A 14077-nucleotide genomic window follows, 5' to 3' on the forward strand; every position below is an offset into this window, starting at 1 on the left:
GCGGTGAGCCAGTGAGGGGCTGCCCAAGGTCGGGGCGCCAGGGACGATCCATGGCTCATTCAGGTAAAGCCTCTCTCTATTCATTTGTTCCCAAGAAACACAAGGATGAGAAACAACACTGGGATCTTAAGTTGTCCAGGCTCGCACAGGAAGCCTGATGTGACTTTCTGCCCCGATGACAACGGGGAAGGAACGCGGGGGCGTCTAGACTTCAATCTGTGTATCTGTGTTTAGTGCTGCCTCATTTTACGAACTTCGTCACGTCAGTTACACTCCATCTCTCATTTCTCTGTCAAATAAGAATAACAACGCTCTCCTAACTATATTGTAGGAATATGAAGAGAATCAAAGCAGAGTATGTACAGATCTATACACGATGATACCACTATACACACGCATAATGCACTGGAACACATTTGGGAAGATCTCGGAAAACTACAAAGTATTTGTGTAGGTCAGTTTTTAAACAATTTTTTCTACTATGATGACATTGTTTTTATAATCCTTTTTTTTTTGAGATGAGAGTCTCATTCTGTGGCCCAGGCAGGAGTGCAGTAGTGTGATTATGGCTCACTGCAGCCTCAAACTCCTGGGCTCAAGCGATCCTCCCGCTTCACCCTCCCAAGTAGCTGGGGCTACAGGCATGTGACACTATCTTTGGCTAATTAAAAAAAAATTTTTTTTTTTTTTTTTTTTTGTAGAGACAGGGTCTTGCTGTGTTACCCAGGCTGGTCTTGTACTCCTGGTCTCAAGCGATCCTCCCTCAGCCTCCCAAAGTGTTGGGATTACAGGTGTGAGCCACTGCACCAAGCCCTATAATAAAAATGTAAGGCATAAAAAAAGAAGTTTACAGTGAAATAAGGTAACTAAGTCACCCTTAAGGACCTTAAAGTAATACCAATACAGGCTTGCAAGGGTTAAAAAGAGAGAGGTAAATGTAAGAGCACACTGTGAGAGCACCATTCACCCTCTCTGCTCAGTGTGCACATTCCAGCCAGCAGCTATTCAAGGACACCGCCAAGCTGCTGTGAACCCAGCCTGGAGTGCCCAGCTTAGGCTGCAAAGGGCACTGAGTGCCTGGCAGGCTCAGGGAGAGGACAGTGAGATGCTCACTCTTCCTCCTCCTCCTCCTCCTCTGGGCCTTGCCTGGGGATCTGTCCAGCCCTTCTGACAGTGAAGGAGTCCACAGTTGGCCGGCGCTGTTCTTTGGACCCTGTTTAACCCTGCCAGGGCACTCCTGCATTCCCAAACTTGGCCAAGAAGCTGGTGGACTTCGCCTGTGGCTTCCTTCCAACACCGGCCTGATATCACCCAGGGAGGTTTGCTTCTCATACAGACTGACTAGAAAGGGAACCGGGAGAAAGTGACGCCCAGGTTCTGGGCTTCCGACCTTAGAGCCTGGGGTACTGGAATCAAAGCGAGGACCTCCCCACCACCCCGTGTGGGCAACAGAACCGCAGCGCTTTTTGCACACAGCACCCTGACTCAGGCCGAGTGAGGGGCCGTGGTGTACCTCTCCCTCCTGCTGCCTACTGGCTGTGTGATGGGGGACAGGTCAGCCTCTCAGTGTCAGCTCATTATCCCTGCCCTGATCCTCGTAAAAGGGGGATAACCTGTACAGAACTTTTTAGGATGGGAGTTCAGAGACTTTAAAATAAGCTACATTTATTATTTACCACAAGCCAGATCTGGAAGTATCTGTAAAGGTAAACTTGTTTAGCACTGCAAAAGGAAAATAAATCTTGGGACCCTAAACTCACTAAGCCAAAGGGAAAAGTTAAGCTGGGAAGTGGGTCACACAAATCTGCCTCCCATTTTGGTTCCTAAATAAGATGGCTACGAAGATGAAAAGCTACACACCTCTCTCATATCTTGCCCACAAGGAAGTTCCTTGCTGTCCCCAAGATCTTTACCCTAAAGCTTTTCTGTTAAAATTCACCATGGCAATGTAAATTGACCACTGTCTTCACAGGTGGGAGGGTGGGTGGGAAGGAAGACAGAGGACAGGACTCAAAGTCATCGCTCTACCAGCTTGACACAAATGCGTATCTGATTGTCTCCTCTGCCCTGTTGTCTATGTTATGCAAAAACGCAGATTCACAGAGCCAGACGAAGGCATGCAGGACTCTCTTCCCCCTACCCCACCTCACATGAAAATTGTGTATTTCTCAGTATCCCACCTTTTCCCCTTAAAATTTGAAGCCCTCAAAATTATCTTCGGAGAAAGGCACAGACCTGTCTCCTGGGTGCTCATCCTTAACACTGGCAAATAAACCTCCTGAAATGATTGAGACTTGCCTCGGTCATTTTGCTTGATTGACAGACAGCGCTTATGCAAACTTCACAGCAGCCCTATTGGGTGGGTATTCTTTAAAAACAATTTTTGAGGTGAAGTCTCACTCTGTCACCCAGGCTGGGGTGCAGTGGGACAATCTTGGAACCTCTGCCTCCCGGGTTCAAGCAATCCTCATGCCTCAGCCTCCTGAGTAGCTGAGATTACAGGCACGCGCCACCACACCTGGCTAATTTTTTTTTGTATTTTTAGAAGAGATGGGGTTTCACTATGTTGGCCAGGCTGGTCTCAAACTCCTGACCTCAGGTGATTCGCCTGCACTGGCCTCCCAAAGTGCTGGGATTACAGCGACTGACCCTCAAATTTTTTTTATGGCTAAAATACATATAACATAAAATGTGGGCCACGTGTGGTGGCCCAGCACTTTGGAAGGCCAAGGTAGAAGGACTGATTGAGCCCAGGAGTTTGAGACCAGCCTGGGCAACATAGTAAAACCTTGTCTTTACAGAAAATATGCAAAAAACTAGCCGACTATTGTGCGCACCTGTAGTCCCAGCTGCTTGCGGGGCTGAGGTGGGAGAATCATTTGAACCTGGGAGGTTGAGGTGTCATGATCATACCCTGCACTCCAGCCTGGGTGACCGAGTGAGACCCTGTCTCAAAAAAATAAATAAATGAAACAGAATTTGCCATCCTGACCACTTTTTATTTATATATTTTTAAAATTTTTATTTATGTATTTATTTTTGAGAAAAGGCCTCACTCTGTTGCTCAGGCTGGAGTGCACTGATGCGATCATGGCTCACTGGGGTCTTGAACTCCTGGCCTCCCAGGTTCAAGCCATTCTCCCGCCTCAGCCTTCCAAGTAGCTGGGATTACAGGTGCATGCCACCACACCCAGCTAATTTTTGTATTTTTAGTAGAGATGGGGTTTAACCTTGTTGGCCAGACTGGTCTTGAATTCCTGACCTCAAGTGATCCACCCGCCTCAGCCTCTCAAAGTGCTGGGAGTACAGGCCTGACCCACCACACCCGGCCTCATCTTGACCACTTTTAAGTGTACATTAAATACATTCATAATGTTGTGCAACCATCACCACCATCCAGGCAGCCTCCAGACTACAGTCTCCAGAACACTCTGTCTCTGGCAAAGCTGAAATTCAGTACCCAACGAATAATAACTCCTCATTCCCTTCTTCCTCCAGTCCCTGGCAACCACCATTCTACCCTCTGTCTCTATGACTTTGACTAAGTAGCTCATATGCATGGAAACATACAGTAGTTCTCTTTTTGTGATTGGCTTATTTCACTTAGCACAATGTCATGAAGGCTCATGCCTGTTGTGGCCTGTCAGACTTTCCTTCCTTCTTAAGGCTGTGTAATGCCCCACTGTATGAATATGTCACATTTTGTTTGTTCATCATCCATCAATGAACACTTGGATTGCTTCCGCTTTTTGGCTATTGTGGATAATGTTGCTATAAGCACTAATGTACAAATATCTCCGAGACACTGCTTTCAATTGTTTTGGATATATTTCCACAAGTGAAATTGCTGGATGATATAATAATTCTATTCCTTTTTTTTTTTTTTCCTTAGACAAAGTTTCACTCTTGTTGCCCAGGCTGGAGTGCAACGGGCACGGGGCTCACTGCAACCTCTGCCTCCCGGGTTCAAAGCGATTCTCCTGCCTCAGCCTCCTGAGTAGCTGGGATTACAGGTGCGCGCCACCATACCCAGTTAATTTTGTATTTTTAGAAGAGATGGGGTTTCTCCCTGTTGGTCAGGCTGGTCTTGAACTCCCGAACTCAGGTGATCCACCTGCCTGGGCCTCCCAAAGTGCTGGGATTACAGGTGTGAGCCACCGTGCCTGGCCCCTAATTTTCTGAAGAACAACCATACTGTTTTCCACAGCACCTGTACCATTAACACCCACATTAAGGTGAGCATTCATTGTTTTTTGTTTTGTTTTATTTTCTTTTTCAGACAGGGTCTGGTTCTGTCACCCAGGCTGGAGTGCAATGGCACAATCTCGGCACACTGCAAGCTCTGCCCCCTGGGCTCAAGCAATCCTCTTACCTCAGCATCCCAAGCAGCTAGGACCACTGGTGCACGCCACCACACCTGGCTATTTCTTTTTGTACTTTTGGTAGAGACAGGGACTCAGCATGTTGCCAATGACAGCAATAGGAGGCAGAGAAATTCTAGGCAGACAGGGGCGGGTCCCTGGCAAAACCCCACCTTCAAGCCGAAAAGCCTGAAACCTGTGTCCCAGAGTAAGAACACTCATCCCGGTGTGACTGCTCTTTCCCGACTGGCTCCTTCTGAATAATGTCTTTTTACCAATTGAATGTTGCCTTTTCCAAAACTACCTATAGCCCACTCTGCCCCTATCCTGTGCCTATAAAGACCACAGACTCAACTGGCAGAGAGAAGCAGCAGCTGGACATCAGGAAGAAGTGCCTGGACGTCGGAGAGAGGCAGCTTGATTTCAGAAGATGGAGGCTGGATGAGGCAGAGAGGTGGCTTGACCTCAGGGGAGAGCAACCTTCCCTTCCCATCCCTTTTCCGGCTCCCCTCTCTGCTGAGGGCTGCTTTCATCACTCAATACAATTCTCCACATTCACCATTCTTCAATTCGCCCATGTGACCTCATTCCTCTTGGGCACCAGACAAGAATTCAGGACACACCAGGTGTGAGTACCCAAAAATGCTGTCACACTGGCCCTTTGCCCTTGCTGGCAGAAGGCAGCTGCCTCACACGATGAAGCAAAGGGCCCACTGAGCTGGTAACACACTGCTATCTGCGGACGGCAGAGCGAAAGGATATTATACCACACTCTGAGACCTTGGGGTCACAGGCACCCGCATCCGGACGCTGCTGTGGGGCCTGCACAGAGTTCACTCTTGCCAGTGCCAAAGAGGCCAGTTCCTCCACTCACTCACTCACTCCAGTTCTTGCACTAGTTCGCTTGTACGGTCCCTCCCATGAGGGGTTGAGTGGGGTGGGCTGAGTAAATGAGGCACCCCTGTAAGAAGTCCCACAAAGGGGTCAAGAATATATACTGCATCAGCAAGGCTGGTCTTGAACTCCTGAGCTCAGGCGATCCACCTGCCTTGGCCTCCCAAAGTGCTGGGATTACAGGCGTGAGCCACCACCCCTGACTCAGTGTTTTAAGAAGCATTTTTGTTTAAGAGATGGGGTCTCGCTCTGTCATGCAGGCTGGAGTGCAGTAGCACGATCACAGTTCGCTGCAGCCTCAAACTCTTGGGCTCAAACAATCCTCCCATCTCAGTTTCCTGGCAGCTCGGACTGCAAGTGCCTGTCACCAGGCCCGGCTAAGGTGGGCATTAATTCTTAACTCAGAAGAGGGAACTGAGGCTCGGGAAGACTGATGAACTTGCCCTGACTTGCCCTGCTCATCAGTGGTGGAACCTGGTTGCTGTGCCTCTCCAAGTCCTTGGCTTTTCCTGCAGCAAAGCCGGTGCACAGGGCTTGGCACAAAGCAGATGCCCAGGAAGCGGGATGCGCACGTGCCTATGCCACACACATGAGGCCAGGCCTTGGCTTAGAACCTAGGCACCGTTCCCTCCGGCAGCAAAACCAGCTTTATGTGTGTGCCAAGAAAATCAAAACAGATCCCTCCTGGAAACCACTCATCAAAGCCCAAACAATAGTTGTTTTTCTCAAACTGGCTCCCCCTGAGAGGCAGGATTTTGGCTGCGGAAGCGGCTGCCGGGCCGAATGGGAGCACGCTCTGCTGCCGACAGAGGCCCGGCTGGCTTGGCCACATGGCCGCTCCAGCTCCGCCTGCCAACCCTTCTCTCCAGGCAGGCACCTACCTTGCGTCCAAGATGCCTTCATACTCAGACAGCTGCCTCATAAAGCCTGCGTTGGGACGCGTGATGCTGCGCTTCTGCTTCACGTAGTTATACGCTTTTTCCAGAGGCCAGCCGAATTCCTTCATTGCATAGGCTATGACTGTGGAAGCCGAGCGACTCACGCCCATTTTGCAATGCACCAGGCACTTGGAATGGTTCCTCCTGCAGGGGTGGAGGCAGTTAGGGAGGAGGGATGGGGGAGAAGCTGTGGGGAACGAGTTAAAAAGCTCCAACGACTTCATTTTCTCAGGTTTTACCTGAATCATTTTTTTAAAGCCTGTAGTTATCTACCGCTGAAATCCTCCTACATCTGAATGTTTACGGAGCAGATGTCCACACACCCTCTAAAGGAAATACCACCACTGCAGAATCAATTAGCACACAATGGGATATCAAAAGAAATCTGTTCTGGCCTGGCCATGTTTTGTTTGCAGGGAGAGCTTCAACATTTGGCTGCCTTCAAGGACCAAGTGAGAATCTTCTCACATGCCTGGGATGGGCAAGGGGACCCTGGGATGAGAGTGGGCAGCTAACAGGATTTTTGCAAGAGCTCCTCAGCTGCTACAGCAGATGGAGACAGTGAATGAGTTACTGCAGAAAAATGGGGTCAGCAAACTGAAAGCTGCAAGGCCCTGGGGAGAGCGAGATGCTCTTCAGAGAGGAGGGCCAGGGAGCAGGAGGGAGGGCAGCCGCAGAGAAAAGCCAGGAGTGGGAGACGGGGCTGGCCCGTTATTTGTAAGGAGGCAGTGCTGGCCCAGGCCTGGCTAATTTACCAGATATGGCCCGGGGGACAGTGTTTCTTTAACTATCACTTGCTCAAGAATGTGAGGGAGCGCCAGGCCAGTAAGGGCAGCACCTGCGAAACTTTATTTGTACAGAAGGCAGACCCAGCAGGTGTGAGCCGGCTCTGGTTTCCTATACCCCAAGCTTGAAATTCTCCTGCAGATCTCAGTGGGTTTTTTTCCTCCTAACTGCTGGTCTGAAGTCTCCGTCAAGGGAGTCTTGAGTATGTCTCCTGGGAATACAAGGGAACTAAGATTTGGTTAAGGACACATCATGTGGCTTTGACCCAGAGGGAGACAAAGCAGAAGAGGGTGATTGTCTGGACAGCATCTCAAAGGGTTCTCTTTTTCTGTTCTTGACTTCAGTAAGGCAGAGCTGTTTCGCAGGGGAATAAAATGAGCATCAGAGATAGGTGAAACCAGTGATGGGCTCAGGGGCAGCGGGGCTGGCCATGACCTCTGATGTGCTGTCCTGTTCCATGTGACAGTAACTCAGGGAGGGAAGATGGGCCGTATTCTTAGGGAGACAGTCCCAAAGCAGCTCTAAGCTGCATCCATGCATGTTGTCCTCTAGCCTGCCTTTGGCTCAGTGACTTCCTAGGGGTGGGGTCCCTGAGTGTCCATTTGGTATCTGGGGCTTGCCTGGAATCAGAGCTGATGATGACAACTGGGGTCAAGTGTCACAATCAAAGACAGGTGGGAGAGCCTAAGCTCAATAGGGACTCTACCTGGAGAGAAGCAACCACCTTTCTCCTTTGGTGCTTGGCGTCCTGCGACTAAAAGCATAGGTCCATCCCACATCAAGTCCCCTCCCACCAGCCGACTCCTGTGTCTGGAGTCCTGTTAGTTCCCCCCTCCCACCAGCCAACTCCTGCGTCTGCAGTCCCGTTTGTTCCCACTCTCCCAGCCTCCGCAGGTCCGTTTCATCCTCAGCCCCGCCTCTCTGCCCACTTACTTCGCTTTGTTTATAAAATGATACGCTTCGTTCCAGTGGGCAAGGAGGTCTGTGGTCTCTTCGTCGTAGACTCGGATGTTATGATATGCAAATAAGCCAGGAAAAAAATTATCTATTTCTCTGGTAACATTTAAAATGTAATCAACCCTGCAATGAGAAAAAAATAAGAAACATATTTGAAGAATCAGAATGAGAAACAACAAAAAGCAAGGTAATAAAAAACTGGCAGAGAAAAGAAAAGGAAACACGCATTAACCAAGGGTCATATGTTCGTGGTGGGACTTTGGTTTTTCCTTAATAGCTACATTTTTTTGTATTTTCTAAATGCCCTTTCGATGGTGAGAGTGTTGTTATATTTATACTAAGAAACCAAATTATTTTAAAGACCTTATAAAAAGAAAGCTCAGTTTAAAGCATTCTGGAAAATTAAATATATGTATTACTTAAATTTATAACTATTCATAACTATTATGAATATACAGAGGCTTAAAAAAAAATCCCAGTGTCTTCACTCTTAAAGAGCTAAAAAGCAGACTATATCCATCCATTATCTATATCCTTGGGAATTGCCTTAAATCTTTTTTTGAAAAAAGGCAAGACAGATAATTAAGTATTTGACAGGGTCTGCTAACCCAGGTTCTGTAGTTATCTAAACTTAATCAATACTTTTACTTCTGGAAGAAAATAATGTCAGGAGTTAGAAAACATCTCAAATAGGTTTCATAATATTTAGACATGCTTAAAAAAATACCTATGAAAATCATTAATTTATTCCCAGCAAGACGAAAGCACAGAAGGGTACGGCCTTACGTTTTAAGAGTACTTTCTGTTGAAATAATGCATCTTAACCGGTAGTTCTAAAGATGTATTTTAAGGTTTGTTTAGTCTTGATTTTTAAATGTGGTAATTCTAGAATGTCATTATGTCAGGCCCACAGAACGGTGATTTTGTGACTGTGTTAAAAAAAAAAAAGTCCAGACATCTGTTCTTGAAGGTCTAGATTGAAACATTTTTCCTCCTTGCTGAGTGTTTGTCAGACTACGACAGGAATGTGCTTCTGGCCAACACTGAGCGTGAAGTTGCAAGATTCCCACCAGGCCCCAAAGCATAAGCTCAGATAGAGCCCAGAGAGGCCCAGGGATCAGAGCTGCTGACTAACGAAACAGCCAGCAGACCTCTGCATCCACACTAGGGTTTGCAGCAACTGTGCGGGGCAGGGAGGCCAGGGGGAGGCAGCACAGGGCCTAATCAATATCCAGGCAGTCCTACAGCAATTAAGAGTGTAATTTTAAGTTTTCCTCAACCCACACAATCACGAGAGACTTCAGCACAATCTAAACTCCATGAATTATTCAGGGCGTGGTGTTTGGAAGCACATCTGTTTAGCTATGCACATCAACCCCTGGCAGCCACTTCAGAGACCAGGGTGCAGGCAGTTACAGGCAGGCAGCCCCAAGGTCTCCCCCTCCATGGCAGAGTGGAGGGTTTCTAAGCTGCCTGGAAGGACAGGGAAAGAACAAGGGGAGGAGACTCACCCTGAGCCCTGCAGTTCCTCCAGATTGGATGCATTCCATTCAGAGCCCTGGGAGACAGATCACACAAACTCCTGTGAGTGTCACATGTCAGCCTCAGAGCTGCTCAGGGGATGCACGGTTTGCCCTAGCTCTGGCAGTGAGGTCTTACTTCACGGCCCCTTGGCCTCAGAGAACAGAGAGAACCAGCAGCTGATATTCAAGGAGGTTCCTGAGTGAGTACTCACAGCATGGGAGGAAGGGAGGAAGGGAGGAAGGGAGGGAGGGACAGAGGGAGGGAAGGGTCCCGGTCCTCACTGGCCCCTTGGCCTTAGGGAAACACCAAGTCCAAGAAAACCTGCTCTCCGTCTCCCAACTTCCTTTCCTAAGAGTCCAGTGGGGTCCTGTAAGCAGAGGTGATGACCTGCGACCTCCCACCCAGGGAAGGGCATGTTCACAAGCCACTAATTAAAGCAGGAACCGTTCTACCTTCTGGGAAGTATTTTGGCAATACTGAAAAAGTTCCCACCCTCTGACCCAATAATTCCACTTACAAAAAGCTATCCTGAGGAAATAATCAGAATTCACACAGTGATTTAGGTAGGAGGATATTTATAATTATTTGTAATAAACCAGTGGAAACCACCCAAACGTCCAATGGGAAAAAATGAGTAAAATAAATGAGGCTGGATCTTCATGATGGAGTCTTTAAAACAAATAAATTTTGCAGAATATTTAATGACACAGGCAAATACCATGTAAGGAAAAAAAATTTAAAAAGAGAGAAGGATACTGGACTATATAAACATAAACAGTATGATCCTTTCCTTCTCTGTTTCTTTTTAAAGAAGCTACATATGCATTTAAAAAACCCCCAAAAAAACCGAAGATGGGAAAATAAATATGCCAAAATGTTAACAGGGACTACCTCTAGATTTGTGAGATTGGGAATGCTTTTTTCTTCTTTAGATTTATTTCTATTTGCAGACTTTCTGCAACATGTTTTAATTTAGTACTTTTAAAAGTACTAAATTTTTGTACTTTTCATCATTAGTATCGTTGAAAAACCTTCCATTCCCAAGCATTCAAAGGACATGGAACGGCGGAAAAAAAAAAGAAAGAAAAGAAAAAATGATCACTTTCCTCTTAGGAAATGCGAACAACATAGTGTCATAAAGAGCAAAAGAATCCACCTTTGTCTTCCTTGCAACTTCCTTTCCCAAGTTCCCAAGAGGGCAGACCCCTCAGGACCAGGGGTGGCAGGGCCCTAAGCAAGCTGGCAATGTGCGACACTAGTTGAATTTTCATATTTGAGGGTGAGGCCCAAACATAAAAATTCCTTTAGTATCTCTCATGGAAAAAGTGACAGAAAGCACCGAACCACACCAAAAAAATAACGCGAGCGCCACTGAAGCTGTGAGCATCCTCTTGCTGTGACTGCCACCTAGTGGAGAAAGACAGGACGAAGGTGCCTTCTGTTCCCTTCTGACCAGGGAAATCAACAGACTTCCAGAGAGATCAGTGCCCACAACTGCCCACGGCTTTCAAATCCACACATGTACATACATCTTAATCAATAACTATGAAATCTATATAGATTTGTACACAGAAATATATTAAAAATACACATATCTATATATCTACATAGATATCATGACATACACATAACTTAATTACTTCCTACAGAAAACAAAATTTACTAAAATTTACTAGCACTAAATTTACTTCCTTAGCTTTCCCAGGAAGCGCTTTCTCCTCTAACAATGGTTACCATTTATTAGCACCTACAGAAACTGCACTCGGTGCTTTAAATATGTATTTTTTGTTTTATTTTATTTAAAAAACCTATTTTTTAGAGACAAGGTCTCACTGTGTTGCCCAGGCTGGCACTGAACTCCTAGGCTAAAGCTATCCTCCCGCCTCAGCCTCCTGAGTAGCTGGGACTACAGGCATAAGCCTCTGTGCCCAGTTTGTATTTTATTTAATCCTCATAGTCATCCCTTGGGGTATAGGATGAAGAAAAAAAGAGGGAAAGTGACTTCTTCCAAGCCATATAGCTGTTGAGGCTGAGGAGTGGGAACCCGGGCCCTGGTGGGCCTTGATCTTCATTACACCACCAGGCCTCTCTAATTTTAGTAACGTGCCTTCCTCTATAGCCTCTCTGACTTTGAAAACCTGCCAGTTGCCTTCTATGGAGATTTACAGCATTAAGATAATCTGAGCTAGCCGCGGAGGTGCACAGAAATCAGTACAACCCACCCAGAGCTACAGGACCAGGGTGAAGGCTTCCAGCGGCCCTGGAGCCGGGCATGGAAAAGCTGTCTGGACAAGCTCGGCGGGAGCTCCGTGTCAGCCGTGTGATCTCTCCTCCCTGTTGTTTCTCATGTCTCACGTCTCAGGATGCCTAGGCATAATTCTGGGGTTTGGTGAGGATGCTTCCTTTAGTAACTGGGGCTTTTTTAGCCCACAAACCACTTGGAAGTAACGGATGGGGCCTATGTGTTAGTGACCGAAGAAGACAAAGGGTTTGAGGGAGTCTGAAACACATGCCAGCTGACTAGGCCAAATAGCCCCCAAACAACTCCCCGCAGCTCAGCCGGGAGCCACGCCTCAAACAGCTGGCTCAAGAGCACATCAGCAGGCTGCAGGCCGGAGAAGGCGCCAAAGAGGGGCGCTCCTGCCAGCCAGGATGGAGGCTCTGGCAACTTAAGTTCTTTGCCTGCTTTTTCTCCTGGACTTGCTGCAAACTCCAAACAACCAGGGTCTGATTTATGTCCCCTAAACCAGATACTGCCAGGGCCATGCCTCTTACGAGATAAAGATGATCGAAGATAAGGGAGGGCTTGTCCATTTGTCCCAAGATAAGTAGCATCTCGTTGTCTATGAATTCCTTGAATTCCTTCAAGTTACAATTCATCTGTTTCTCTAATTCATTACGGATCTGTGGAGTAGAAAATATTAGGAAAAGTGATTTGTTAAAGAAAACAACTGTCCGCCTCAAAAGAATTAAAGTTACAATACAAACTGTGGCTATTTCCAAAAATGGTAGTTTTTTTCTCTTTCAGGGTAATACATTTAGACACACGCAACATACATGCGTGGGTGGCAGGAATGCAGGTTACTCAGCTTAGAAGTAAACTCAACTGGGTTAAGTTTATTATTTCAAATAAGGAATTTGATTTCCATGAGATCTCTTCTACCAAGTTTAAAGTGCTTTTACTTTTATAATTAAATGTCAAATACATCAAATAATCTAAAATCAGTTCTATCTTTCTTGGAAAGATATCACAATATGATTTTTAAAAAATGTATTCATTAATTAAAAGACAGGGCTGGATGGAGTGGCTCACGCCTGTAATCCCAGCACTTTGGGAGGCCTTGGTGGAGGACCGCCTGGAGGCCAGGAGTTCAAGACCAGCCTGGTCAACACAGGAAGACCAAGTCTCTTAAAAAAAAAAAAAGAAAAAAGAAAAAAAGAGATTATATATGAACTTTTAAAATGTTAATTTTAACCTCTTAGATCCACCCAGTTTAATCTCTTATTATAATTCATTGCATGCTTTGAATAAAAAGCAATGAAAAAAAAAGTGATCCAGGAAAAAACATGAAAAGGTAAAAAGGGAGACAGAAATTATTCTAGAATTTGATACTTGCAGGTCAGCTGTCATCCTGTGGAAAAACAAGTCTGCTGTCTCCTCCATAAAACCCAAGGTAGGCCGGGTGCGGTGGCTCAAGCCTGTAATCCCAGCACTTTGGGAGGCCAAGACGGGCGGATCACGAGGTCAGGAGATCGAGACCATCCTGGCTAACACAGTGACACCCCGTCTCTACTAAAAAGTACAAAAAACTAGCCAGGCGAGGTGGCGGGCGCCTGTAGTCCCAGCTACTCGGGAGGCTGAGGCAGGAGAATGGCGTGAACCCGGGAGGCGGAGCTTGCAGTGAGCTGAGATCCGGCCACTGCCCTCCAGCCTGGGTGACAGAGCGAGACTCTGTCTCAAAAAAAAAAAAAAAAAAAAAAAAAACCCAAGGTAATAGGGAGCGGAAGAGAGAACAAGGAGGTGTTATTAAAACAGGTTAATGCTTCTCGGTGCAGTCTGTGGATCTCAGGGAATTCTCCCCAAAGGTCATATAGGTGAGGCTCACAAAGGCCAAGAAATTTGCTCAATGTCTCATAGCTGATAAGCAGCAGATCTGGAATCAAACTGGAGTCTGACTCCAAGGCCTGCTGCGATTGTAGAACAAGGCAAGAAAAAAGCCTCCAGGGGCTAACACGGGGACAGGTAAAGACAACCAGGTGTTGGGCCTGCTTTTGCTGCACTTTTGGGAGCAGGACACATGAAGGCTGCGTGACCTCTGACCTGCAATAAAGGGAGGAGTTGTCTTACCTCTTTGGAAGTCACATTTTCTAGATCCTGGCTCATCATGATGCTTCGGAGCTTGGCTTTGATGAGGCGCTCGGTCCTTTCCCCTTCAGTGGGCCTGGAAAAAAACGACGTTTAGGAGAGCAAGGAGTTGTAGAAAGCTTGAGGTCAGAGGTTACAGGAATGCCAGATGCTCCTGGGTCTAAACAGAACGCGGCTTGGCAAGGAGAGCACACTTCGTGGTGTGCACGTTCTCAGGCAGTAGGGAGAGGTGCACAGAAAACCCACTGCAG

The 14077-nt window shown here is 46.9% G+C and overlaps 1 protein-coding gene and 1 long non-coding RNA gene across 17 annotated transcripts in view; one reads left to right on the forward strand and one right to left on the reverse strand.

The window, feature by feature from the left end:
• Positions 1-14077, reverse strand: part of SSH1 (slingshot protein phosphatase 1) — a 76278-nt gene that overhangs the window by 10327 nt on the left and 51874 nt on the right. For 13 of the 16 annotated variants that reach the window (XM_045365876.2, XM_074007719.1, XM_045365875.2 and 10 more), the window contains 5 exons: positions 13809-13902; positions 12236-12364; positions 9448-9494; positions 7913-8059; positions 6137-6337 (listed from right to left, as the gene is read on the reverse strand). In XM_045365876.2, coding sequence (XP_045221811.2) covers positions 6137-6337; positions 7913-8059; positions 9448-9494; positions 12236-12364; positions 13809-13902 — 618 coding nt within the window. Of the gene's footprint in view, positions 1-723; positions 814-6136; positions 6338-7912; positions 8060-9447; positions 9495-12235; positions 12365-13808; positions 13903-14077 lie in introns of all 16 variants that reach the window. The other 3 variants (XM_074007722.1, XM_074007721.1, XR_012420591.1) reach the window with 2 other exon arrangements.
• LOC141408104 (uncharacterized) lies at positions 9543-12466 on the forward strand. Its single transcript, XR_012420592.1, has 2 exons — positions 9543-9659; positions 11580-12466. It is a non-coding gene; the product is annotated as an uncharacterized lncRNA (long non-coding RNA).

This window comes from Macaca fascicularis, chromosome 11 (genome assembly GCF_037993035.2).
Source record: "Macaca fascicularis isolate 582-1 chromosome 11, T2T-MFA8v1.1".
In the NCBI taxonomy this organism is placed as follows: Eukaryota; Metazoa; Chordata; class Mammalia; order Primates; family Cercopithecidae; genus Macaca; species Macaca fascicularis.